We start from the raw sequence: 27,737 nt of genomic DNA, 5'->3' as shown, positions 1-27,737 counted from the left end.
ATTAATCGAAGGCATAATGATTTTATGACATTCCGAGAGATCTTATTGACTTACTTCTCATGCATTGCATTCATTTATACATGTACATTGGCCCATGAACAGATGTCATTATATATGCGTATATTATATGTATATGGGGTATGGGGAAAGGTTATGGCGTTATATACGCATCACCACCTGATCAGCTGGTATACATTGATGATTTCGACAACAAAGGCCGAGAAGATATGATAGGATACCCTCAGAGGCTTGATGATGTTATGTACTCATATACCTATGCATGGTATGATATTTACACACATATGCATGATATTATAAATGTTTCACGAATCACAGAGATATTTAGACTTACGTGTTGAGTTCTTTACACCATATTTCTTTCATGCCTTACATACTCGGTACTTTATTTGTACTGACGTCCCTTTTGCCTAGGGACGATGCATTTCATGCCCGCAGGTCCCGATAGACAGGTTGACAGTCCTCCTAGTAGGCTATCAGCTCAGCGGAAGGTGTTGGTGCACTCCACTTGCTCCAGAATTTCCTATTTGGTTAGTATGATTTTGACATGTATTGATTGGTATGGCGGGGCCCCGTCCCAACCTTTATGACGTTTATGTACTCTTAGAGGCTTGTAGACAGAGGTTATGTATATGGATATTGTATGACTTTATCGGCCTATGTTTTGAGTGTACAAATGATCATGTCGGCCTTATAGGCCTGTATATCTCGTGTATAAGTTTCTACATCATGTTGGGTCTCCCTATGTCTAGTATTCCCTTATGTTTTATTCTAGTTATCTCATGATGGCTCTTCTGGCCCATTTACCTATGATGCTGTGATAAGAAAGATATGTTATGTTGGTACTCGGTTGAGTAAAACAGCGGGTGCCCGTCGCGGCCCTCCGATTTGGGTCGTGACAGGTAGCAGGTTTGGTGACTTTGGCACCCTTTTTCTTTGGTGTAGCAGACTTTGCTGGCAAGGCAGTGTCAGATTCATCTTCTCCATCCACCTCAACAACAGATTCCACAATTGAAACCTTCTTCTTTGGCTTCTTTGCACTTCTAGACTCCTTAATGATTTATGCATCAATAACCTTTCTTTTACTCCTTGTGAGAGGAGTTCTAGCAGGAGGAACCAATCCTTTCCTTGTTGAGACTGCTGACTTTGTAGATTTCAAAGAGGTCTTCCTAGATTTCTTCCCTACCTTAGATAGTGGCACATCATCTTTATCACTGCTAACTTCTTCATCTCCAGTGAAAGGAGTTAATAGAGACTCAGGTTCTTGAGCCCTATTCTCTTCACTAGTTTCTTCTGAACGGGCTATGACAGTATTTCCAATTGTCATGGAACCTTCAGATTCCTCTCTCACATTTCCTTCTTCTTCCTCACCTCCTTCACTCTCACTTACTTTTTCCTAATCATCACCCTCACTTTCATAAACCTCCTCTTCTTCACTATGATTTTCTTCTTTTGTAGAATCATTAGCATGTTCACCTGTATTATCCTCTATATCACTCTCCTTCTCATCTCCATATGCTCCCTTATTCTCACTCTTTTTTTCTTCATTGGATATGTTTTGAGTATCATGTTCCTCATGACTGTTCACAACTTCTTCTTCTTTTTCACCCCCATCATCTTCCTCATCCTCAGTCCAACTAAAGGAAAGGCCATTAGAAGCCTCCTTTTGCACAGGTTCTTTACTTCCTTACCCCTCAACCACAGGCTCCACAGCCGTTGTATCTACCTCCTTCCCCATATCCCCTGCACCCGTTTCTACAGTGAATTCCTTCACTGGTGGCTTCTCACTCGTGGGTAGGAGAGTATCTAGGGATGTAGCATCTATGGAAGACAACAAAACATCTAATTTAGAGGGAGGATGTTGTACCTGATTAGTAGTAACTAGCACTAATTCCCCCTGAACCACAGATTCCTTGGCTATAATGTTACCCTGCGTAGCAGCATCAGGCACTTTCTTGACAGATTTTCTTGGAGTAGCTTTGACATTTGTGAACTTAGAGGTAATTGTCGCAGGAAGCTCAGGTGCATGGGTGGTTGTTTTTGGAGGAGGGGATACAGTGGAGGTAAGAATGATATGAGCATCATGAATAGTAGGAAAATGGGATGATAATGTAGGTATAGTGGAGGATATCGAAGGATAGGGAGTAGGTGTGGGTGTGGGTTCCCTTGATGGCTTGGTATTTTTCTTGGATTTGGGCTTTATGATTTTGGTTTTTTCTTTAGCCTTGGTTGATGATTTGGTTTTAGAGGGTGTTTGACTGGCTCTAGGCATGGTGATCAGGTGAGAGACTTGAAGAAGAGAAAGAGACAATTAGTTCTTGATGATTTCTTTTCGATTCTTGCTTAGGGTTTGAGAGAAATAGCGAGGACTGAGAAGCTGATTATATGAGCCTTTTAAACTCGTTACTCCTGATTTGACTGGAAGAGAGAAGGTGACCAAATTTGAGTTCTAATGGGACTTTTATAACAGTTACTTTGACGGTTAGGATTTTAGGAGTAATTGATCTCTAATTACACTAGGACCCCCCCCCCCCCTTACTCTTTGATTAGAAGACGATTGGAAATGATGCCAACGGAACTAGAAGTCTGAGTATAGCAATAATTTTAGAATATAGAGCCTTAGTGACTTAAGACAATATGGAACGTACCTGAGTCAAAGATCTAACTCCTTAGCAACTCCTTATTTATTTCTGTAATAAAGCTTCAGCACTTCATATTAGTATCATGCAACACAGTTATTAGCCAGATTTTCAAAGCATGTGTGTGAGCTTAACATAAGCACAAAGCTGAATTAAACATAATGTACTTAATTATCTACATCTTATTATGCATTTTCTAGCCAATCACTGGGGTTCAACTTAGTGGGAAGAGTTGATTAGACCTAGTTCTAGTCTATTCCTTTCAAAGTGAGCTCTACTCAGAACTGTAGTAAAAATATCAGCAATTTGATCTTCAGTTTTACAAAAGTTAATTGAGATACCCCTTTTCAACATTATCTCTGAGAAAGTGATGTCTAATGTCAATGTCCTTGGTTCTCTTGTGCTGACATGGATTTTTACCAATGTTTATAGCACTAGTGTAATCACAAAAAATAGGAACACAATCAACAAATATACCACAGTCCCTTAGTTGTTGTCTTATCCATAGCAACTAAGCACTGCAGGATGCAGCTGCCACATATTCAGCCTGAGCCGTAGATAAGGCCACTGAGTTTTGTTTTATGGTTCCCCAAGACACCAGACAAGAACCTAGAATATGAGTTGTTCCTGAAGTGCTTTTCTTGTCAACATAAAAGCCTGCATAGTCAGCATCAACATAATCAATTAGATCAAAGCTATACCCTCTGGGATACCATAAAAAGATTTCAGGAGTCCGTTTGAGATATCTTAGTATCCTTTTGACAACCTTCAGGTGAGATTCATTGGGATTTGCCTGAAATCTTGCACATAGTCCGACATTGAACACTATATCGGGCCTGCTTGCTGTGAGGTACAACACTGAACCAATCATTCCTCTATCTAGTTTATGTTCTACACTTTTTCCTTCTTCATCAAGGTCCATCATTTTTGCAATTGCAATGGGTGTGTCAATGGACTTAGAGGAATCCATGTTGAACCTCTTCAGTAGTTCTTGGATATATTTCTAATGATGTATCATGGTTCCAGTAGGTGTTTTCTTGATTTGCAGCCCCATAAATAAGTTCAATTCACCCGTCATGCTCATTTCAAACTCATTTCCCACCATATCAGCAAATTCCTTGTACATTGCTTCATTGGTAGCCCCAAAGATAATGTCATTCATATACACTTGCACAATCAGAATATTCTCCCCCCTGCTCCTTAGAAATAGAGTGTTGTCCACCTTTCGTCTTTCAAAGTTGTTGGCTAAGAGGAATTTTGAGAGCCTTTCATACCAAGATCTTGGAGCCTATTTCAGTCCATAAAGGGCTTTATCCAGTTTGAACACATAGTTAGGAAATTCTTCACTTTTAAATCTGGGAGGTTATTTGACAAACACTTCCTCCTTCAGGTAACCATTCAAAAAGGCACTATTTACATCCATCTGGTATAAAGTGAACTCCATGTGGGCAACAAAGGCTATGAGCATCCTTATAGCCTCCATTCTAGCTACAAGTGCAAATGTCTTATCATAGTCAATTCCCTCCTCTTGATTATATCCCTGAACCACCAGTCTGGCCTTGTTCCTTGTGATATTTCCTTGTTCATCCAACTTATTTCTGAACACCTATCTGGTACCTATGACAGTTCTGTTCTTGGGTTTCTGTACCAAGTGCCAGACCTTGATTCTTTTAAACTGATTTAGCTCCTCTTGCATGGCTATGATCCAGTCTGGATCCTTTAGAGCTTCTTTGATGGTTTTAGATTCAACTTGTGAGAGAAATGTTGTGAGTGCACATAGATTTCTTAGAGAAGACTTGGTTTGCACCCCTGCATTTGGATCAGGGATGATATTCTCAAAAGGGTGTGAGCTTTTATGCTTCCATGGTATGGTCTGTATACATAGAGAAGATTCAACCGAGGAGTGACCCAAGGGAGTAGGTTCAGTAGGTGTGAGTTCATTAGTCTTGTCACCAGTTAGAGTAATTATTACTTCTCCTTCTTCCTCATGATCACTGTCAATTTCCTTGTGTTTTTCAGATACATCTTCATCAGATCCCTTTGTATCTCCATCACCAGTGAGTCCTATATCATAATCTTCATCCTGTAGACCTTTCTCAGCCAAATTGTTAGATTCATAAAAAATAACATGAATATTTTCTTTCACACACATATTTCTTTTATTAAAAACCTTATAGGCCTTACTATGTGGAGAATAACCCAAGAAAATTCCCTCATCACTTCTTTCATCAAATTTACCTAGAGCTTCTTTCACATTATTATGCACAAAACATTTGTACCCAAAGGCTCTCAGGTGAGTGGTGGTGGGTTTTCTTCCTCGAAGTAACTCATAGAGAGTTTTCTCAAGAATGGGTCTGACCGCATCTATTTAGTAGGTAGCAAGCAGTATTGATTGTCTCAGCCCAGAAACTCTTAGGCAGTCCACTAGCAATCAACATGGTCCTCCCCATGTCTTCTAAGGAACTATTCTTTCTTTCTACAACCTCATTTTATTGTGGAGTTCTAGGTGCAGAGAAATTATGGTCAATGCCATGTGAGCCACAAAACTCAAGGATTTTGAATTTTCAAATTCAGTTCCATGGTTAGTTTTATACTTAAAACATTACATTCTAGCTTCTGTTGAATCATTCTGGCAAATACACAGAAAACATCAAAGGTTTCATCTCTGGATCCCAAAAACAAATTCCATGTATACCTGGAGAAGTCATCAACAATCACAAACACATACATTTGACCTTCTCTGCTCCTTATTCTCATTGGTCCACATAGGTCCATGTGGAGGAGTTCCAGAGGTTTAGAAGTACTTACAAACTTTTTTAGATTTAAAGGACGACCTAACATTTTTCCCTCTAGCACATGTATCACATACCTTGTCAGAGGTGAACTCAACATTTAATACAAACGGGAAGAAGATTTTAATTTATTTTCTTATTAAAAATAATAATCATTATAATTATTAGTAGATTTATGACATATATTAAAAGAACTTTTCTGTTTAACATTTGAACTAATTCAACACCATCCATTTAGAAAACTAATACAATGATTGTCACGGTCCAAAATCTCACCCGACGTGATGGCGCCTATCTCAATACTAAGCAAGCCAACAATCCCAATAAACCACCATATCTTTTAAGTTTCAAAACTAACATCTAAATTTAACGGAAGAAAAACTCACAAATACATATATAAATACTCCCAAAACCCGGTGTCACTGAGTACATGAGCATCTAATATGAATACAAGTATGGAAAATACGGTCCATAATAGTCTGAGACCAAATGTAGTAAATAAGGAGATAGGGAAGGAGAGGCAAGGTCTGCGAAACACGACAGCTACCTCTGAATCTCCAAAAAATCAACTGTGTGACAGAAATCAACACCCGCTATGGCTGGGAACACCTGAATCTGCACACGAAGTGCAGGGTGTAGTATGAGTACAACCAACTCAGTAAGTAACAATAATAAATAAGGAACTGAATATAGTGACGAGCTACACAATTATAGTTTATTTTCAGTAATTACAGTAAAGAATAGACATGCTTTCAAATCCAGCATTTTAAGTCAAATCAATTCTATACAGTTCAAGTTCATATATTCCGGATATAAAATCTTTAGAAAATTTCACAACAATGACAGATAGCAACTAAGTGCAACAACAAATGAAAAGCAAGTACAACCTCTCAGGACAACAATCACTCACTGGGCTCCCAGCCCTCAGCACTCACACTCAATGGGTACCCGCACTCACTGGGGTGTACAGTCTCCGGAGGGGCTCCTACAACCCAAGCGCTATAATCTGCACGGCTAACTCACGTGCTGCATGGACAACTCACGTGCCATAGTATCAATATCTGGATCAGCACGGCTGACTCACATGCTGCACGGACAACTCACGTGCTATAGTATCAATATCTGGATCCGCACGGACAACTCAGGTACTGCACGGACAACTCACGTGCTACAGTATCAATATCTTAAAATCAGGTCCTCGGCCTCACTCAATCATAAATTTCTACAATCTCTCGGGCTCTTAATAATCATGAAATCAGCCCAAACAACAATGATATGATGTATCAATAATGAACACTAGAGATTGAGATAAAATAAACAAGTTGTAACGACCCGGCCAGTCGTTTTGACTATTATAGCCCCCTTCCCATATTTACTGCTCAATTTATGCTCAATAGGTGTTTTATGACTTACCGGGTTAGTTGGTTCGGGTCCGGAAGGAATTCGGAGTGAAATGAGATACTAAGTCTCATAATTGAAAATTTATGTTAGAAAAGTTGACCGGATGGGGACTTATGGGTAAACGACCTCGGATTTGAATTTTAATAATTCCAATAGCTCCGTATGATGATTTTAGACTTAGGAGCGTGTCCGGAAAACTAATTTGAGGTCCGTAGTGGATTTAGGCTTGAAATAGCGAAAGTCGAACTTTTGGAAAGTTTGACCGGGGGGTTGACTTTTTTATATCGGGGTCGGAATCCGATTCTGGAAATTTGAATAGCTTCGTTATGTAATTTATGACTTGTGTGCAAAATTTGAAGTCATTCCGGATTGATTTGATGTGTTTCGGCACAAGATATAGAATTTGAAAGTTCAAAGTTCATAGATTTTGATTTGAGGTGCGATTTGATGTTTTGATGTTATTTGATGTGATTTGAGTCCTTGAGTAGGTCCGTGTTATGTTATGAAACGTGTTGGTATATTTGGTTGAGGTCCCGAGGGGCTTGGGTGTATTTTTGGATCATTGGTTGAGAGATTAGTAAAGTTTAAAAAATTGGGATTTTGGCCATGGCCAATATAGGGTCGAGACAACCTCTTTTCAGTGTTTTGAGTTCGCGAGCAGGTCCGTAGCATATTTTATGATTGAAATTAATATATGGTTTGTGTCCGGGAGGTTTCGGATGATTTTCGGGGTGAGTTTTGAGCGAGTCTGGGCATTTCGGCACTCTCATATTGTTCTGGCACTTTTGGGGGTGCGGACCGCACATTTTGGGGAGCTGAGGTGAAGGAGAGGTGCGGACCGCACATAAGAGTGCAGACCGCAGCAGAAAAATACGGACCTCAGAAGAGGAGTGCGGACCGCACAATTCTGTCTGCAGCCGCACTCCAGGGAGTTCTGCAGATTCGTCGGTCCGACTTCGGAAGCTTATCTCTTTTGATCTACAAAGAATTGTGAGATGATTCAAAAATGAAAGTTGTATCCCTTCGTCTCTATTTTCCAGAAAGATGAAGACATCATCATTTGGACATCTATAGAGAAAGTTATGTCCAAAATACTAAGGCATAGCAGTACAGTCACAAAAAAGTGCGACCGCACCATTTATGTGCGACCGCAGGAGCTGGGATGTGCGGCCACACTTGGAATTGTGTGGACCACACATAGTTAGTTTAGAGAATTTACTATATAACTGAGGCTTAGGTTATTATTTCATTTTTGGACCTTGGGAGCTCGGTTTGAGACGGTTTTTCGTAGGGTTTTCAAGAAATTCATCGGGGTAAGTGATTCTAACTCAGATTTGGTTAACATACATGAATATATCATTGTTTTCATCATGTAATCAGTATTTTGAGATGAAAATTTGGGGAAAATTATAGAAATTTCATAAAACGAATTTTTGGGATTTGAACACCGATTCAGAGTCGGATTTGAGTGAAATTAGTATGGTTAAACTCGTAATTGAACGGATTTTGTAACTTTTGTCGGGTTCTAAGACGTAGGCCCCACGGACGATTTTTGAGGTAAATTTTGTATTTTTATGGAAAATTAGCATTTTCTTATAGAATTTTATTGACTGAAATGAGTTAATTGTGACTAGATTCGAGGCGTTTGGAGGCCAATTCACAAGGCAAAGCCTTAGAGGAATAAGAATTTCACGGTTTGAGGTAAGTAACAGTTTTAAATCTTGTCCTGAGGGTATGAAACCTCAGAATTTGGTATCATGAGATTATTTGGAGGTGACGCACATGCTAGATGACGGGCGTGTGGGCATGCACCGAGGGGATTATGACTTGGTCCGACTCGTGGAAACTGTAAAGCTGAATAACTTGTTGATAGTTATGTGCTCTCTATGTGTTATTGAAACCTGACTATAAGTCTTGCTAGAAACCATGTTTAGGCTATATGTTGGTATTGTTGGGACCTACATAGGTCGTGTACATGTTAAATTATCTATTTAATTATTGTTTTGTACTCAGTCACAGCTTAATTGATTATTTTATCTCAGTCTCTATTGTTCATTATTGATGTATCATATTATTGTTGTTTGGGCTGACTTTTATGATTTTTGAGAGCCCGAGAGACTGGAGAGCTTTATGACTGAGTGAGGCTGAGGGCCTGATTGTGAGATATTATACTATAGCACGTGAGTTGGCCATGCAGCACGTGAGTTGGCCGTTTGAATCATTATATTATACTATTACACGTGAGTTGGCCGTGCAAATCCTTATATTATACTATTGCACTTGAGTTGGTCGTGCAGCACGTGAGTTAGCTGTGCGGATCCTTATATTATACTATAGCACGTGAGTTGGCCGTGCAATACGTGAGTTGGCCGTGCGGATCCATATATTTATATTATGGCACATGAGTTATCCGTTCAGCACGTGAGTTGTCCGTGCAGATTATAGCGCTTGGGTTGTAGGAGCCCCTCCGGAGTCTGTACACCCCCAGTGAGCGCGGGTACCCATTGAGTGTGAGTGCTGAGGGTTGAGAGCCGAGTGGATGAGTTGTTATGACGAGTGGTGTGATTGTTGGCCGGAGAGGCTGCACTTGCTTTTCATTTGTTGTTGTACTTAGTTGCTATCTGTCATTGTTGTGAAATTCTCTGAAAGATTTTATATCCGGATTACATGAACTTGAACAGTAATAAATTGATTTGACTTAAACTGTCATATTTGAAAGCATGTCTATTCTTTGCCGGAATTACTGGAAATGAACTGTTACTGTGTAGCTCGTTATTATCTTCAGTTCCTTATTTATTATTGTTACTTGCTGAGTTGGTTGTACTCATACTACACCCTGCACTTCGTGTGCAGATCCAGGTGTTCACGGTCATAGTGGGTGTTGATTCTTTCACACAGTTGATTTTCTGGAGATTCAGAGGTAGCTGTTGTGTTTCGCAGACCTTGCCTCTATTTCCCTATTTCCTTATTTATAGTATTTGGTCTCATACTGTTATGGACCGTATTTTCCAAACTTTTATTCATATTAGATGCACATGTACTTAGTGACACCAGGTTTTGGGGAGTGTTCGTATTAGTATTTGTGGAATTTTGTATTGTATTTAAATATTATATTTTCAACCTTACAGAGAAGTTTTGGTTTATTGAGATTATCGGCTTGCCTTGTATCGAGATAGGCGCCATCACGACAGGTTGGGTATTTTGGGTCGTGACAAGTTGGTATCAGAGCCTAGGTTACATAGGTCTCATGAGTCATGAGCAGGTTTAGTAGAGTCTTGCGGATCGGTACGGAGACATCTATACTTATCTTCGAGAGGCTGCGGAACCCTTAGGAAAATTTCACTTTCTTATATTCTGTCATGCGAATTTGTTGATTCCAAAAACTAAATTTCTGTTAATCTATTCTCTCACAGATGGTAAGGACACGTACTACCGGATTGGACGGTCAACTACCAGTGCCACCAGTTAGGGCCGCGAGAGGCCGGGACCGTGGTAGAGACCGGGGTCGAGGTAGAGGTCGCGGTGTAGTTCGTACCACAGTTGGGCGAGCACCTGTAGTACCACCAGTTGCTCTAGCTCAGGAGCATATTCCAAATATAGCTGAGCCGACAGGATCAGCTCAGGCACCAGTTGTGCCCATTGAGGTTCTAGGCCTTCAGGAGACTTTGGCTAAGATATTGGCAGCTTGCACTGGTCTAGCTCAGGTGGTTTCGGCTCAGGCCGCACCTGCCACTTCTCAGGCCAGGGGAGGTACTCATACCCCTGTTGCCCATACTCCAGACCAGGTAGTACAGGGACTTCAGATACCGGGGACACTACCAGCCCAGCCGGCTGCAGCTGCTCAGGCCCCGAGAGTTCCTATTATGGAAGATCATGAGCAGAAAAGTCTTTAAAGATTTGAGAGGCTTCGACCTCCATCTTTTAGAGGTGCAGAGTTAGAGGATGCTCAGGGTTTTCTGGATAGGTGTCAACATATGCTTCAGACAACAGATATTCTAGAGACCAGTGGGGTCTCATTCACTACGTTTTAGTTTTTTGGGGCTGCACTCAGATGGTGGGAGACTTACGAGAGGCGTAGGCCTGTTGGCGTAGCACCCCTTACTTTGGCAGCAGTTCTTCGTGGTCTTTTTGGAGAAGTTCGTGCCTCAGTCCCGCAGAGGGGAGCTGCGTAGACAGTTTGAGCAGCTTCGCCAGGGTGATATGTCTGTGACACAGTATGAGATGAGGTTGTGACAAGAGTGGGTTGCTCTAGTGGTAAGCACCCTCCACTTCCAACCAAGAGGTTATGAGTTCGAGTAACCCCAAGAGCAAGGTAGGGAGTTCTTGGAGGGAGGGAGCCGAAGGTCTATCGGAAATAGCCTTTCTACCCCAGGGTAGGGGTAAGGTCTGCGTACAAACTACCCTCCCCAGACCCCACTAGTGGGATTATACTGGGTTATTATTATTGTTGTTGTTGTACAGTACAAGATGATATTTTCTGAGTTGGCTCGTCATGCAGTCTGGTTGGTTCCCACTGATAAGGAGAGGATTAGTAGGTTCATTGATGGCCTCACATATCAACTGCGGTTACTTATGACTAGGGAGAGAGTATCTGGTGCTACTTTTTTGATGAGGTAGTGGAAATTGCTCGGCAGATAGAGATGGTTTGTAGCCAGGAACGTGGAGAGAGAAAGTCTAAGAGGCGTCATGGTTCAGGTAATTACAGTGGTGTTCCTTTGGGGGGTCAGTTTTACCGCGGTAGGGGCCGTTCTTACAGACACGCTTAAACAGATCGTCCAACTCAACGTGGTGCATCAGCTAGCCACGGTTCTTATAGTTCTCACTCAGGCCAGTCTTCATTCAGTGCACTACCAATGCAGAGTTCTCATCATGCCTTATCCACTTAGGCTTTTACAGGTAATTCCTCAGGTTATTAGGAGCAGCAGTTCCATCAGAGGAGGGGTTGTTTCGAGTGCAGAGAATTTGGTCATTTCAAGAGAGAGTGTCCTAAGCTGTTTAGTGAGGCTGCATAGCAGTGTCCTCCACTGACGGCACCAGCACTAGCAGTTCCACCACCCGCCCAGCCAGCTCGAGGTGGAGGTCAGGAAGCTAGGGGTTGCCCAAGAGGGGGAGGCTGATCAGGTGGCGGGTAGGCTCGATTCTATGCTTTTCCTGCCAGGCCAGATGCTATTGCCTCAAATGCCCTGATCACAGGTATTGTTTCAGTGTGCCACATGGAGGCTTCTATATTATTTGACCCGGGTTCCACTTATTAATATGTATCATTGTATTTTGCTCATTATCTGGATATGCCATGTGAGTCCTTAATTTTACATGTTTGTGTATCAATACCGGTGGGCGATATTATTGCTGTGGATCGTGTGTATCGGTGGTGTGTGGTAACTATTGGGGGACTGGAGACTAGAGTTGATCTCTTATTACTCGGTATGGTTGATTTTGATGTAATCCTAGGTATGGATTAGTTGTCTCCATGTCATGCTATTCTGGACTGTCACGCAAAAACCGTGACGTTGACGATGCCAGGGTTGCCAAAGGTTGAATGGAGGGTTCTCTAGAGTTTGTTCCTAGTAGGGTAATTTCTTATTTGAAGGCCCAACGTATGGTTGGAAAGGGATGCTTGTCATATTTGGCCTTTGTGAGAGATGTTGATGCAGATACTCCTATTATTGATTCAGTACTGGTCGTACGAGACTTTCCGGATATATTTCCTGCAGACTTGCCGGGTATGCCGCCCGACAGGGATATTGATTTTGGTATTGATTTAGTGTAGGGCACTCAGCCCATTTCTATTACTCCGTATCGTATGGCACCAGCTGAGTTAAAAGAATTGAAAGAGCAACTTCAGGAACTCCTTAAAAAGGGGCTTATTAGGCCTAGTGTGTCACCTTGGGGTGCACCGGTTCTGTTTGTGAAAAAGAAAGATAGTACTATGAGGATGTGTATTGATTATAGGCAGTTAAATAAAGTTACAATCAAGAATAAATATCCCTTGCCGCGTATTGATGACTTATTTGACCAGCTTCAGGGAGCGAGGGTGTTCTCCAAAATTGATTTGAGATCTGGGTATCATCAGTTGAAAATTCGGGATTCGGATATTCTAAAGACGGCATTCAGAACTCGTTATGGCCACTATGAATTTCTTGTGATATCTTTTGGGCTAACCAATGCCCCAACTGCATTTATGCATTTGATAAATAGTGTATTCCAGCCATATCTTGATTTATTTGTAGTGGTATTTATTGATGATATTCCGGTGTACTCACATAGACAGGAGGAGCATGCACAACACTTGGGTATTGTATTACAGAGGCTGAGAGAGGAGAGACTTGATGCCAAATTCTCTAAGTATGAGTTTTGGCTGAGTTCGGTGGCATTCTTGGGACATATAGTGTCCAGTAAAGGAATTAAGGTGAATCCGAAGAAAATAGAGCAGTTCAGAATTGGCCCAGACCATCTTCAATTACTGAGATTCGGAGTTTTCTAGGCTTGGCCGGTTATTATCGTCGTTTTGTGGAGGGATTCTCGTATATTGCATCACCTATGACTAAATTGACCCAGAAAGGTGCTCCGTTCAGGTGGTCAGATGAGTGTGAAGAGAGCTTTCAGAAGCTCAAAACAGCTTTGGCTACAGCTCCAGTATTGGTGTTGCCTACAGGTTCAGAGTCTTATACTGTGTATTGTGACGCATCGCGTATTGGTCTCGATGCAGTGCTGATGCAAGACGGTAGGGTGATTTCCTATGCGTCCAGATAGTTAAAGGTACATGAGAAGAATTATCCAGTCCACGATCTTGAGTTAGCAGCTATTGTTCATGCCTTAAAAATTTGGCGGCATTACTTGTACGGTGTCCAGTGTGAGGTATATACCGATCATCGGAGTCTACAACATCTGTTCAAACAGAAAGATCTTCATTTGTGGTAGCGGAGGTGGTTAGAGTTGCTTAAGGATTATGACATTACCATTCTCTATCATCCCGGAAAGGCCAATGTGGTGGCTGATGAATTGAGTCGTAAGGCGGAGAGTTTGGGCAGCTTAGCATACTTACCGGTAGTAGAGAGGCCTTTAGCTTTTGGATGTTCAGGCCTTGGCTAATCAGTTTGTTAGATTGTATATTTCCGAGCCGAATAGAGTTTTGGCCTGTGTGGTTTCTCGGTCTTCTTTATATGATCGCATCAGAGAGCGCCAATACGATGATCCACATCTGCTTGTCCATAAGGACACGGTCCAGCACGGTGATGCCAAGAAAGTCACTATTGGAGATGACGGGGTATTACGGATGCAGGGCACGCTATGTGTGCCTAATATAGATGGTTTGCATGAGCTGATTCTCCAGGAAGCTCACAGTTCACGGTACTCCATTCATCCAGATGCCGCGAAGATGTATTAGAATTTGAGGTAGCACTATTAGTGGAGGCGAATGAAGAAAGATATAATTGGATTTGTAGCTCGATGTTTAAATTATCAACAAGTAAAGTACGAGCATCAGAGACAGGGCGGATTACTATAGAGACTTGAAATTCCGAAGTGGAAGTGGGAGCGTATTACCATGGACTTCGTAGTTGGGCTCCCACGGACCTTGAGAAAGTTTGACGTTGTTTGGGTGATTGTAGATTGGTTGACCAAGTCCGCGCATTTTATTCCAGTTAGTACTAATTATTCTTCGGAGCGGTTGGCTGGGATTTATATTCATGAGATTGTTCGCCTACACGGTGTGCCAGTGTCCATCATTTCAGATCGGGCACGCAGTTTACATCACAGTTTTGGAGAGCAGTGCAGCAAGAATTGGGCACACAGGTTCAGTTGAGTACAACATTTCACCCTCAGACGGACAGACAGTCTGAGCGCACTATTCAGATATTAGAGGATATGCCACGCGCTTGTGTCATTGATTTTGGGGGTACTTGGAATCAATTTCTGCCACTCGCAGAGTTTGCTTACAATAATAGCTACCAGTCAAGCATTCAGATGGCTCCGTATGAAGCTTTATATGGGAGACGGTGTCGGTCTTTGGTGGGTTGGTTTGAGTCGGGTGAGGTTATAATATTGGGTACTGACTTGGTTTAGGATGCTTTAGAGAAGGTCAAAGTGATTCAGGAGCGGCTTCACATGGCGCAGTCTAGACAGATGAGTTTTGCCAACAGGAAGGTCCGTGATGTTGCTTACATGGATGGGGAGAAGGTTCTGCTCAAGATTTCACCAATGAAGGGTGTGTTGAGGTTTGGGAAGAAAGGCAAGTTGAGCCCTTGGTATATTGGGCCTTTTGAGATACTTAAGAAAATTGGAGAGGTGGCTTATGAACTTGCTTTGCCACCTAGTCTATCAGGGGTTCATCCAGTGTTCCATGTATCCATGCTCCGAAAGTATGTCAGGGATCCGTCTCATATTCTGGATTTTAGTACAGTACAGCTGAATGGTAATTTGACTTAAGATGTGGAGCCGATGGCTATTCTAGATCAGCAGGTTCGAAAGCTGAGGTCAAAAAGCATAGCTTTAGTGAAGGTGCAGTGGAGAGGCCAGCCAGTCGGAGAAGCTACTTGGGAGATTGATCAGGAGATGCAGAGCAAATATCCATACTTATTTGAGACTCCAGGTATTATTCTAAACTCGTTCGAGGATGAACATTTATTTAAGAGGGGGAGAATGTAATGACCCGGCCGGTCGTTTTGAGTATTATAACACCCTTCCCACATTTACTGCTCAATTTATGCTCAATAGTTATTTTATGACTTACCGGATTAGTTGGTTTGGGTTCGGAAAGAATTCGTAGTGAAATGAGACACTTAGTCTCATAATTGAAAATTTAAGTTAGAAAAGTTGACCGGATGGGGACTTATTGGTAAACGACCTCGGATTCGAATTCTGATAATTCCAATAGCTCCGTATGGTGATTTTGGACTTAGGAGCGTGTCCGAAAAATTATTTGGAGGTCCGTAGTTGAATTAGGCTTGAAATGGCGAAAGTCGAATTTTTGGAAAGTTTGACCGGGGGGTTGACTTTTTGATATCGGGGTCGGAATCTGATTTTGGAAATTTGAATAGCTTCATTATGTAATTTATGACTTGTGTGCTAAATTTGAAGTCATTCCGGATTGATTTGATGTGTTTCGGCACAAGATATAGCATTTGAAAGTTCAAAGTTCATAGATTTTGATTTGAGATGGGATTCGACATTTTGATATTATTTAATGTGATTTGAGGCCTCGAGTAGGTCCGTGTTATGTTATGGAACGTGTTGGTATAGTTGGTTGAGGTCCCGAGGGGCTTGGGTGTATTTTTGGATCATTGGTTGAGAGATTAGTAAAGTTAAAAAATTTAGAAGTTTGGCCATGGTCAACATCGGGTCAAGACAACCTCTTTTCATTGTTTTGAGTGTGCGATCAGGTCCATAGCATGTTTTATGATAGAAATTCATATATGGTTTGTGTCCGGGAGGTTCCGGATGAGTTTCGCGGTGAGTTTTGAGCGAGTCCAGGCATTTCGGCACTATCATATTGTTCTGGCAATTTTGGGGGTGCGGACCGCACATTTTGAGGCGCTGAGGCGAAGGAGAGGTGCGGAACGCACATAAGAGTGCGGACCGCAGCAGAAAAATGCAGACCTCAGAGGAGGAGTGCGGACCACACAATTCTGTCCGGGGCCGCACTCCAGGGAGTTTCGCAGATCCGTCGGTCCGACTTCGGAAGCTTATATCTTTTGATCTATAAGGAATTTTGAGATGATTTAAGAACGAAAGTTGTAGCCCTTCATGTCTATTTTATAGAAAGATACAGAAGTCATCATTTGGACACTTGTAAGGAAAGATATGGACAAAATACTAAGGTATGGTAGTGCAGTCACCAAAAAGGTGCGGCCGCACCATTTTTCTGCGACCGCAGGAGCTGGGATGTGCGGCCGCACTTGGAATTATGCGGACCACACATGGTGAGTTCAGAGAATGTATTATATAACCGAGGCTTAGGCTATTATTTTATTTTTGGACCTTTTTATTTTTTTTTAGCAAATCCACTAGGCAGAGCCTAGAGCTAGTTTTTTTTTATATATAGAAAAATTTAAAAACAATTTGTCATGAAATCCTACGAAGTGAAAAACATAAAACTTGCAAACTTCATAGAGCCTATTATCAAAGTTGTGTAGTATGCTCAACAATGATAGCACATGAGATCTAATGTAGCTTACATAACTTAAAACTAGCCTTTGAGGTCCATTACATTTATAGTCCAGTTGAGAATTCCGCCTTTTGTAAAAGTAGACTCGCACGTAGGTATCCATTGTCCAGCTCCATTTGTTGCACGCATAACCAACTCGATTGCACTCGTAACCATGTTGCATTTGCTCAAAACTGATCACATTCCATAATCCTTGATGTTGCACCAGATTATCAATGATCCTCAATGTACCATTCCATTTGATCACGCCAAAAATATCCTTTAAGGTCTCTCATAAGCTTGAAGAAAAATTGCACTGCTCAAAGAAATTGCAAATGCATTGTTTTGCCATCATATTTGCATGAGCTCATTTGATTATGGCTTGATTTCAATGCATGAATTCCTTCTTGAAGTGCCCTACTATCTTGCCGCATCCCGATTTTAGTCCATTGTGTGTCCAAAGTGTACCAAATATATTGCCAAAGCAACCATAAAATGTATGTTTCCCAGTATTTTGAAGCACAGCGATATTGCCAAAGTCTGTGCATCGCCAGGTTCCTAGCGAGAAAATACCTCGCGTCGCCTGGTTAATCGTGTAGGGATGATTGTGCGTCGCTAGGTTGCATGCGAGACGGAGCTAGCATTTACCCTCGCGTCGCCAGGTATATAGCGTGATGGACCTAGCTAAAATTGCGTCTCCTAGTTTTTGTCTCGCTACAGGTCTGGCTAGGTGAGGTCCAAATCTAGTTGGGAAGTTCGCTAAGCCTGTTGCTGCTGCTCTCCATCCTATGTGTGTAAATCTTGCATTGTTATGTGGTACCCTTTGCTTGTCATGAAAATGAATGGGAATGTAAGCAATACTAAGAGAGTGAGGTACCAGCATATGGCTTAGAATAGCCCAGATTATGCTAATCCATAGTATGCTCAAATGCCTTCTTGGTTCCATGCTTGTGCTTACCAGTGATATTCCTTCATGGAAATGAGCACATAGTACTAATACCACCCATGGAAGTTCAAACACATGATGAGGCATGGATACAATAACGTTCCCTGCCCAAAATAGAATTTCTCGGCTGCAAATTAATCCTCCTTGATTTTATGCTTTTGCCTATCTTTAACTTCCTCCCATTGGACTGAGTGCATTGCACTAATACCACCAATTGGAAGTCCATTAAAGAATAGGACATAGATGTAGGAACTTCACCTGCAAAAAAGAACACTATGTTAGCAAATCTAGGTCTCATCATACTCTCCTCCACATGGATTTGAGCATAATGATCAGATGTGTATTCTCCTGAAAACTCCTTCTCCTTTAGTTGATCCTCCCCTTCCATTCCTAGTTCCTTGCAACCTTTACTCGTATGTATGGACATTATATTTTATCCTCATTCACCAATCTTCTACTTTGTGAATCTAGCTGCCAAAAGTCATGGCATTCGATTGTCCCAACTTCAAGAGCGTAATTGGCAAGATGATCTGCCAATTTGTTCCCCTCTCTATATATGTGAGTGACCTTGAATATAAACCCCTCCATCAGCTGCAAAATTTCCTCAACTTGATTAGCTATGCACCATGGTGGCTTCCACACAACTTCAATTATGTTCTTCAATAATAATGAATCTGTCTCCAGCCATATATGAGTGTAGTTCTGCCACCTGCAGTACTTCAATGACTCCACAATTGCTATTGCTTCTGCTTCTGCTTCTGTGTTTGTGCCTCCAGCTATCACCCTACCCACTGCATATATGATCTCCCCTTCTTCATCTCTCACACAGAACCCAATTGCACTTCTCCCAGGATTTTCTTTCGATGAATGATCAGTATTTATCTTGATCCAGCCCTCCATTGGTTGTTCCCATATCACTTTTTGATACTTCAGCCTTGGAGTATAGTTTTCCATCATAGATAAGAGGTCCCACCACTTGTGAGGAACCTTTAAACCAGGTTTTCTAGTTTGAACAAGGCATTGCAAAGCAGTGGAAACCTGATATATCACCCTGCTTACTAATACTGAATATCCATATTTTAAACTATTCCTTCTCTTCTACAGTTCTCATACAATGCAAGAAGGCAAAGCTTGCATGACTGGTTTAAGTCGAGGGATTACTTGCGCAGTCCAGCACTTGGTAATATCTTGATGCAAGGACAGTCCACTCAAAGCTATACCAGCCCTCAATAGAAAATATTTCCACACGGTAGTAGCAGCAGTAGATGTGAAGAACAGATGTACCAGTGATTCTTCTTTAGGTTCTGCACAGCACCATCACTTTGATGGCATGAAATATCCCAGCCTTCGCAAAAAATCATCAAGAGGTAGCAAAGATTTCAACACATTCCACATAAAGAATGCTATTTTAAATGATAATCCTTTTACCCAAATCATTTTGTAAGCTACTTTAGGTTCATCCCTCCTTCGAATACACTCCCAAACTGATTTGACAGAAAAATGACCACGAGCTTCTAACATCTAAAAGGTACAACAATGACATCCTCCACAACTGGAGGTCTAATTTTCTCCACAATATGAAGTGCATACTCTTCAGGTTAAATCTCCATCAGTCTATTTATATTCCAATCGCCGTCTTCCAGAATATCATAGACATTATGAATGGATTCATCTATCCCAAACTCAGGTGGAACAAAAAAGTACAAAGTACCCAATCCTGTCCAATTATCAAACCAAAAGAGGGAGGATCCCTTTTTTGGATGCCACTTAATCTGGTGCTCTATGATGTCTCTACATTCTAATATCTTCCTCCAAACATGTGATCCTTTCCTCCATGGAATAATTATTGCATTAAGTTTTTGCAATACTTCTGGCTCATAAATGAACTCCAAAGGCTTGGTTATGTTCAAAAATTCCACCACAACTTGCAGAAAAGTGCTTTAGATACATCATGCAACTATCTAAAGACTATTTCACCTTCCTCACATGGCATACAAAGAGTGTTCAATGATGATCAATGCCTATTGTTGCCTCCAATAGAGCTACTCAAAAAGAATTGAGCAAATAACTTATGAAGTTTGTTTCTTACATAACCTGGAGGGCTCACAACAGACAATAGGTGTATTGGCATACTCTGAAGTACATGCGCGATCAAAACTGCCCTACCACCTATCGAGAGTAGTTTGCCTTTCCATGACTGTAACTTATCAAGAACCTTAGTGATTAGTCCTTGATAATAATCCATTTTTATTCTTGAATAAAATATTGGATATCTAAGGTATGTAAAAGGGAATTCTTGCCTCATAATGCCAGTGATCCTCTCGACCTTCCTAACCACTTCCAAATTAGTAGAATGGTGCATATACATAGCTGATTTTCCTTTGTTTACCTTCTGCCCAGATGCAACTTCATATGCATACAAGACCTCCATCACCAACTGCAGGGATGTAGCATCAGAAGAAGAGAAAATGATTGTGTTGTCTGCGTATGCTAAATGATTAATTTTTGGACTCCACTTTGGCAGAACAAATCAAAAAAAATATAGATTCAAATGCAAGGCATTCAATCCCCTCGACAGTGCCTCTGCAGCTAAAATAAACAGTATGGGTGAGAGAGGATCTCCTTATTTTACCCCCCTTGAAGACTTGAAGAATCCATGAGGTTGTCCATTAACGAGCACAGAATACCAGTTATTACCCACAATATCATAAATCAATCCAATGAATCTTTCACAAAATCCCAGTTTTCTCAACATCTTAGTCAATAATAACCATGATAGTCTATCATACGCTTTCATTATATCAAGCTTAATCACTACATTTGGTCCAGCTCTTGTTCTTAGCCTGATATCTATGATTATTTCTTGAGTTAATAACACATTTTCGACAATACTTATACCTTTCACAAACCCTGCTTGTTCTTCAGATATCAAGTTAGGAAGTAACTCCACCAACCTGTCGTGAATCACTCTTGAGAATATTTTGTTGGCGAAGTTGCTTAAACTTATAGGCCTCATAACAGAGAAGCTTATTATCTCCTTTTTCTTTGGTAAGAGTACCAGATTGGTATGTGTAACACATTTTGGAAGTTGCCTGCCATAGAAGAATGTAGTAACCATACGAAAGATATCCTCTCCAATGATGTCCCATCATAAATGGTAAAATGCACCTGTAATACCATCTGGACACCTACAGATTCCCCATTAAGGCCTAAAACAACATGTTTAATTTCTTCTCTTGTAGGCATACTGATTAACTTTTCATTCTGCTCTCCATCTATCAACCAAGGCAAATGATCAATGATGCCAAATTCAGTAGGAACCTCAGTTTCACAGAATTCTTCCTTAAAAAAGTTGACAGCTTCTTATCCTATTTGATCTTCCTCATCTATCCAGTTGGCCATGTTATTTTGTATCCTCTTAAGCTGCAAACCTTTTCTTCGACCATTCACATGAGCATTAAAGAACTTAGTGTTCCTATCACCCTCTTTGAACCATGTCATCCCAGATTTTTGCTTCCAAAATTCTTCCTCAATTGCAAGATATCTAATAAGTTGCGCCTGCACCAATTGCAACCTTTCCCTATTCTGTTGAGTTGGCCTTAATTCAAATTGCCTTTCATGAACCAGAACAACCTCCTCCAAGCTTGCAATCCTTTGAAATATATCCCCATAGGTTACTTTACTCCAAATAGACAGTGCCTTTTTCAGTTTCTTTAATTTATGGTTGAATAAAATGAATGGATCTGCCATGAAGTATGCATGCCAATTAGCTTTCACCATAGACTTAAAAGTCTCATGTTTTACCCAGAAGTTGAGAAACCTAAAAGGTTTCTTAATTGGATTAGTTTCAATATCACACTTCAAAAGCATAGGACAATGATCTGAACCTATCTTAGATAAGTGAGTGGCTTCAAATCCAGGGAACATCTGTTGCAATTCCATATTAGCAAGAACTCGATCGAGCCTCTTGAAAATACAATCCTCTTCTGCCCTGCCATTCTACCATGTAAAGATGTTGGCTTTAAAGCCAAGATCTGTTAAGTCACACGTATTAATGCAATGCCTAAAATCATCGACTTCATTTAATGAAACTAGTAGGCCTCCAAACGTTTCTTCTTTATCCCATATGAGATTAATCTCCCCCCATAAGCCATGGAACTTCCATATCTCGAGCCATAGCATACAAAGAGTCTCACAGTTCTATTCTTTCAATCGCATTACATTTTGCATATACTAATGTGAGCATGAGTTCCACATGTGTTTCTGTATAAAGTAACCTCAATGTTAACTGGTGTACCATATTATATACAATTGTAACCTCATAGACTTCATCGATGAAAGCCCAGATTTTGTTGGAAACATTCACTACTGCTGTAGCCCAACCAATCCTCCTTCTGTATATTTTCATTTTTCTAGCTTGTTGCATTAGTTCTAGAATTCCTATAAATTCAAAGTTGTGCCTCTTATTCATTGTGATGAGCCTCTCAAATACTTGCATCGTCTTCACTGATCTTACATTCCATATAATTGCATCCGTTATTGATTGTTAGATTTAGTCAGTGTTCTTCTAGTTTGAACCCCAGTTGATGGAAGACTAGGGGTGTCCTTTGTTATCTTTTTCCTTCCTTTAGTTGCTGATTTAGCCTTCTCCATGTGTCTTGGAGAAAGATCTCCTTGTCTGGAAACATTACAAAAATTCTAGACTATTGATTCTTCATCAAAATCATTGCCTGTTCTTTCTATACGCTCCTCTGCACCATGATCAACAACAGCTACTGCTGCCTGGTTATTGGACTTCTGTTATTTAGGAATCAAAGCTTGATCCCCAGGTTTCTTTTGTTTCTTCACCAGAGTATTTTCCAATGGAACAGTACTCCTAATCCCAACTTCTGTTTGCACATCAGCCAATTGTTTGTTCCCGGAAGCTGCACTCTCCCTAGCATCCTCATGAACTGAAATAATCTTTCCAGTTCACCTAGATCACCCATATTCACATCAGTATCTTTAGGATTAACAGTAGGTGCATTAGGATCCCCTGCATCTACTTGGCTTTCCTTGGTATTTTCATTAATATTTTATGCACCATCATCATTGTTTAAGTTGTCCTCCTCATTGTTCTTGGTAGTAACTGCATCTCCATTTACACTTTGTTCTTCTTCATCTATTTCAATATCAGAATCCCTCTCAGCTTGCATTCCATCCGGAATTACCCCTTCATCTGGAATTACCACTAGCAAAAAATTCTCTCTCTAGAATGTTTTCTCTCAAAGAGCCGCCTGCTACAGTGCTTTCTACAGTACCGTGAAAAGTAGCATAACGTTACTGTTCATCGCGGGAAACTGGCGATTTAAGCTTCAATAGCCAATGCTACAGTGTCGTGAACAGTAATCGACATTGTTCATCGCACAAATTTGGCATGAATACTTTCTAAGAAATCCTGAACAAATACGAGGCGATTTTCACCACTGTTGTTGCCATGGCCAATTTGGCCGGCGGCCAGCCACCTTTGTCGGCTTGTCAGCCTTCTCCCTCTATTGCCTCAATAAATACGATCACTAACAATAATTCCCAGCCTTTAGATTACTCGAAAATTTTCAAACCAGCAACTTTGAACACTGCCATGCAAAAACGAGCAAATACTGTCGAACCAATTCCATTGTGTCGAGCCAATCTTCTTAATGGACAACCTATCATTAATTTTACTGAAGTGGAGGTCGAGCGAATAAATGTTATTGAAGGTTTGCAATATGCAGTAGTTTGCAAATTTTCATACGGATGGCCTGAGCTTAATGAACTACGTCGAATTGTTCCCATTCAATGTGGAATTAAAGGCGAGTATAACATTGGATACCTTAGCGACAGGAATGTTTTAATAAGATTGACATTATGGCAAGACTTCATTGATTTTACGTTAAAAAGTGTTTATTTTATCAAGGACAAGGCGAGATACGAATATCAATTGAGAACTTTGATTTATGATCACAAATTCAAGGTTGGAGAAGAAACACCAAAGGTAATGGCATGGATTTCTTTTCCTAACTTGTTTCCAACTATTTTTGTCAAAGCGTGTTTATTCTCACTGGCCTCAGTAGTTGGAAAACCACTTCACCTAGACATGGCAACAATTAATAAAACTAGGCCCAGTTGTACGCGTGTGAAGGTGTTAGTTGATATTTTAGCTGACCTACCTAAGAAGGTGCGTATGGATATTGAGAATGAATCAACGGGAGAAGTGAGAATTGAATGAGTGAATATTAAGTATTATATTTTGCCCAAGTATTGTAAGGAGTGCAAATTGCAGGGACATGATATGATAGAATGCTGGAGGCTTCATCCAGAATTAATAGAGAATAAATCTACTGAGCAAAATGCTGGTAATGAGGCTGGGAAACAAGTTGAGCAGGCTACTATTTCAGCAAATTTGAATCAATAGGGACCTTTAATAATTTTGTTGAGTGGAAAGGTTGTAGGTAATGTGGCTGGTAAGGGTAAGGAACAATGGAAAGAGGTCAGGGATAATCATGCTAAGAAGGTTATTAATCATAATGTAGTACAAGCAACTACTGAAAAAGAAATAGTTCTAGTCAATCAAGGTGAAAAGCAGCAGGTGAAAGTAGGAAACAAATTTGCACTGTTGGAAGTTGAGGAAGCTGCGAATGATGTTGTTAATGTGGTGGAAAAACAGACTCAAGCCAATGATAATACTGATGTGGCTTAAAAGACTATGCAGGATAAACAATTAGCAGTCATTGATGAAGTACAAGAAGTTATTTAGCTTGATAAGGTTTCTCTTATTAATGGAGGAAATCAAGTAAATGAGGGTGTAACCTCTAGTCCAAACAGGAGAAGGAATGAAGAAGTTAGAAATATTGAATCAACAGCTGAATAGGTAGAGAGAACATTTGAAGGTAATGTTGTAGGTACTAACACTTCATGTCAAGATATCCCATCCCAAGATACTAGAGTAGAAGGAAAAATGGCAAAACCTTCAAAAAAAAGTGAATGTTGCAGCTGTTGTGACAAGGAATGATGATTTTGAGAGCAATGAGAGAATTTAATGGTATGGAGGAAGGCTTTAGGCTAATCAAATTGAAGAAGATCCAGATGAAGGGGTAATTCCGGATGGAATGCAAGCTGAGAGGGATTCTGATATTAAAATAGACGAAAAAGAACAAAGTGTAAATGGAGATGCAATTACTACCAAGAACAATGAGGAGGAGAACTTAAACAATGATGATGGTGAACAAACTATTAATGAAAATACCAAGGAAAGCCAAGTTGATGCAGGGGGTCCTAATGTACCCACTGTTAATCCTAAATATACTGATGTGAATATGAGTGATCTAAGTGGAACTGGGAAAATTATTTTAGTTCATGAGGATGCTAGGGAGAGTGCAGCTTCAGGGAACAAACAGTTGGCTAATGTGAAAACAAAAGCTGGGATTAGGAGTACTGTTCCATTGGAAAATACTCTGGTGAGGCAACAAAAGAAACCTGGGGATGAAACTTTGATTACTAAACAAAAGAAGTCCAATAACCAGGCAGCAGTAGCTGTTGTTGATCATGGTGCAGAGGAGCATATAGAAAGAATAGGTAATGATTTTGATGAAGAATCAATAGTCCAAAATTTTCGTAATGTTGCCAGACAAGGAGATCTTTCTCCAAGACACATGGAGAAGGCTAAATCAGCAACTAAAGGAAGGAAGAAGATACCAAAGGACACCCCTAGTCTTCCATCAACTAGGGTTCAAACTAGAAGAACACTGACTAAATCTAACAATCAATAATGGATGCAATTATATGGAATGTAAGATCAGTGAAGATGATGCAAATATTTGAGAGGCTCATCACAATGCATAGGAGGCACCACTTTGAATTTATAGGAATTCTAGAACCAATGCAACAAGCTAGAAAAATGGAAATATACAGAAGGAGGATTGGTTGGGCTACAGCAGTGGTGAATGTTTCCAACAAAATCTGGGCTTTCATCGATGAAGTCTATGGGGTTACAATTGTATATAACATGGTACAACAGTTAACATTAAGGTTACTTCATACAGAAACACATGTGGAACTCATGCTCACATTAGTATATGCAAAATGTGATGCGATTGAAAGAATAGAACTGTGGGACTCTTTGTATTCTATGGCTCGAGATATGCCAGTTCCATGGCTTGTGGGGGGATATTTTAATGTCATATGGGATGAAAAAGAAAAGTTTGGAGGCCTACCAGTTTCATTAAATGAAGTCGATGATTTTAGGCATTGCATCATTACGTGTAACTTAACAGATCTTGGCTTTAAAGGCACCATCTTTAGATGGTAGAATGGCAAGGCAGAAGAGGATTGTATTTTCAAGAGGCTCGATCGATGTCTTGCTAATATGGAATTGCAACAGATGTTCCCAGGATTGGAAGTCACTCACTTATCTAAGATAGGTTCAGATCACTATCCTATGCTTTTGAAGTGTGATATTAAAGGTACTCCAATTAAACTTCTAGGTAAAACATGAGACTTTTAAGTCTGTGGTGAAAGAAAATTGGCATGCAGACTTCATGGCAGATCCATTCATTTTATTCAACCATAAATTAAAGAAACTGAAGAAGACACTGTCTATTTGGAGTAAAGCTACCTATGGGGATATATTTCATAGGATTGCAATCTTGGAGGAGATTGTTCTGGTTCATGAAAGGAAATTTGAAGCAAGGCAACTCAACAGAATAGGGAAAGGTTGCAATTGGTGCAGGCGCAACTTATTAGATATCTTACAATTGAGGAAGAATTTTGGAAGCAAAAATCTGGTATGACATGGTTCAAAGAGGGTGATAGGAACACTAAGTTCTTTCATGCTCAAGTGAATGGTCGAAGAAAAAATTTCCAGCTTAAGAGGATACAAAACAACATGGCCAACTGGATAGATGAGGAAGATCAAATAGCAGAAGAAGTTGTCAACCTTTTAAAGGATCAATTCTGTGAAACTGAGGTTCCTACTGAATTTGGCATCATTGATCATGTGCCTTGGTTGATAGACGGAGAGCAGAATGCAAAGTTAATCAGTATGCCTACAAGAAAAGAAATTAAACATGCTGTTTTAGGCCTTAATGTGGAATCTGCAGGTGGTCCAGATGGTTTTACAGGTGCATTTTACCATTCATGCTGGGACATCATTGGAGAGGATATTTTTCGTATGGTTACTGCATTCTTCTATGGCAGGCAACTTCCAAAATGTGTTACACATACCAATCTGGTACTCTTACCAAAGAAAAAGGAGATAATAAGCTTCTCTGTTATGAGGCCTATAAGTTTAAGCAACTTCGCCAACAAAATATTCTCAAGAGTGATTCACGATAGGTTGGTGGAGTTACTTCCTAACTTGATATCTGAAGAACAAGCAGGGTTTGTGAAAGGTATAAGTATTGTCGAAAATGTGTTATTAACTCAAGAAATAATCATAGATATCAGGCTAAGAACAAGAGTTGGACCAAATGTAGTGATTAAGCTTGATATAATGAAAGCGTATGATAGACTATCATGGTTATTATTGACTAAGATGTTGAGGAAACTGGGATTTTGTGAAAGATTCATTGGATTGATTTATGATATTGTGGGTAATAACTGGTATTTTGTGCTCGTTAATGGACAACCTCATGAATTCTTCAAGTCTTCAAGGGGGGTAAAATAAGGAGATCCTCTCTCACCCACACTGTTTATTTTAGCTGCAGAGGCACTGTCGAGGGAATTGAATGCCTTGCATTTGAATCTATATTTTTGTAAGCTACTCTAGGTTCATCCCTCCT

The 27,737-nt window shown here is 40.4% G+C and overlaps 3 protein-coding genes across 3 annotated transcripts; 1 reads left to right on the top strand and 2 right to left on the bottom strand.

Annotated features, from left to right (window-relative positions):
• Positions 1 to 1,414: 1,414 nt before the first annotated feature.
• On the bottom strand, positions 1,415 to 2,290 carry LOC104094523 (uncharacterized). Its single transcript, XM_009600479.2, has 2 exons — positions 1,710 to 2,290; positions 1,415 to 1,655 (listed from the first exon to the last, which is right to left on the bottom strand). The coding sequence occupies exons 1-2, from the start codon at positions 2,288 to 2,290 to the stop codon at positions 1,415 to 1,417; spliced, it is 822 nt and encodes a 273-aa protein (XP_009598774.2).
• Positions 2,291 to 3,168: 878 nt separating this feature from the next.
• LOC117276352 (secreted RxLR effector protein 161-like) lies at positions 3,169 to 3,627 on the bottom strand. Its single transcript, XM_033655692.1, has one exon. The coding sequence runs from the start codon at positions 3,625 to 3,627 to the stop codon at positions 3,169 to 3,171; it is 459 nt and encodes a 152-aa protein (XP_033511583.1).
• Positions 3,628 to 25,726: 22,099 nt separating this feature from the next.
• LOC138895569 (uncharacterized) lies at positions 25,727 to 26,266 on the top strand. Its single transcript, XM_070180272.1, has one exon. The coding sequence runs from the start codon at positions 25,727 to 25,729 to the stop codon at positions 26,264 to 26,266; it is 540 nt and encodes a 179-aa protein (XP_070036373.1).
• The last annotated feature ends 1,471 nt before the right edge of the window (positions 26,267 to 27,737 follow it).

This window comes from Nicotiana tomentosiformis, chromosome 7 (genome assembly GCF_000390325.3).
Source record: "Nicotiana tomentosiformis chromosome 7, ASM39032v3, whole genome shotgun sequence".
NCBI classification, from domain to species: Eukaryota; Viridiplantae; Streptophyta; class Magnoliopsida; order Solanales; family Solanaceae; genus Nicotiana; species Nicotiana tomentosiformis.
Note: the sequence above shows the minus strand (reverse complement) of the source record. Positions and strands in the feature narration are given on the sequence as shown.

Bases quoted from the DNA above. Each gene is read 5' to 3' on its own strand.
- LOC104094523 (XM_009600479.2), bottom strand. From the start codon at position 2,290: ATGCCTAGAGCCAGTCAAACACCCTCTAAAACCAAATCATCAACCAAG. The intron at 1,656-1,709 runs GTAAGGAAGTAA...CCTTTCCTTTAG, and splicing joins GTGGAGCCTGTGGTTGAGGG to TTGGACTGAGGATGAGGAAG.
- LOC117276352 (XM_033655692.1), bottom strand. From the start codon at position 3,627: ATGGATTCCTCTAAGTCCATTGACACACCCATTGCAATTGCAAAAATG.
- LOC138895569 (XM_070180272.1), top strand. From the start codon at position 25,727: ATGGATGCAATTATATGGAATGTAAGATCAGTGAAGATGATGCAAATA.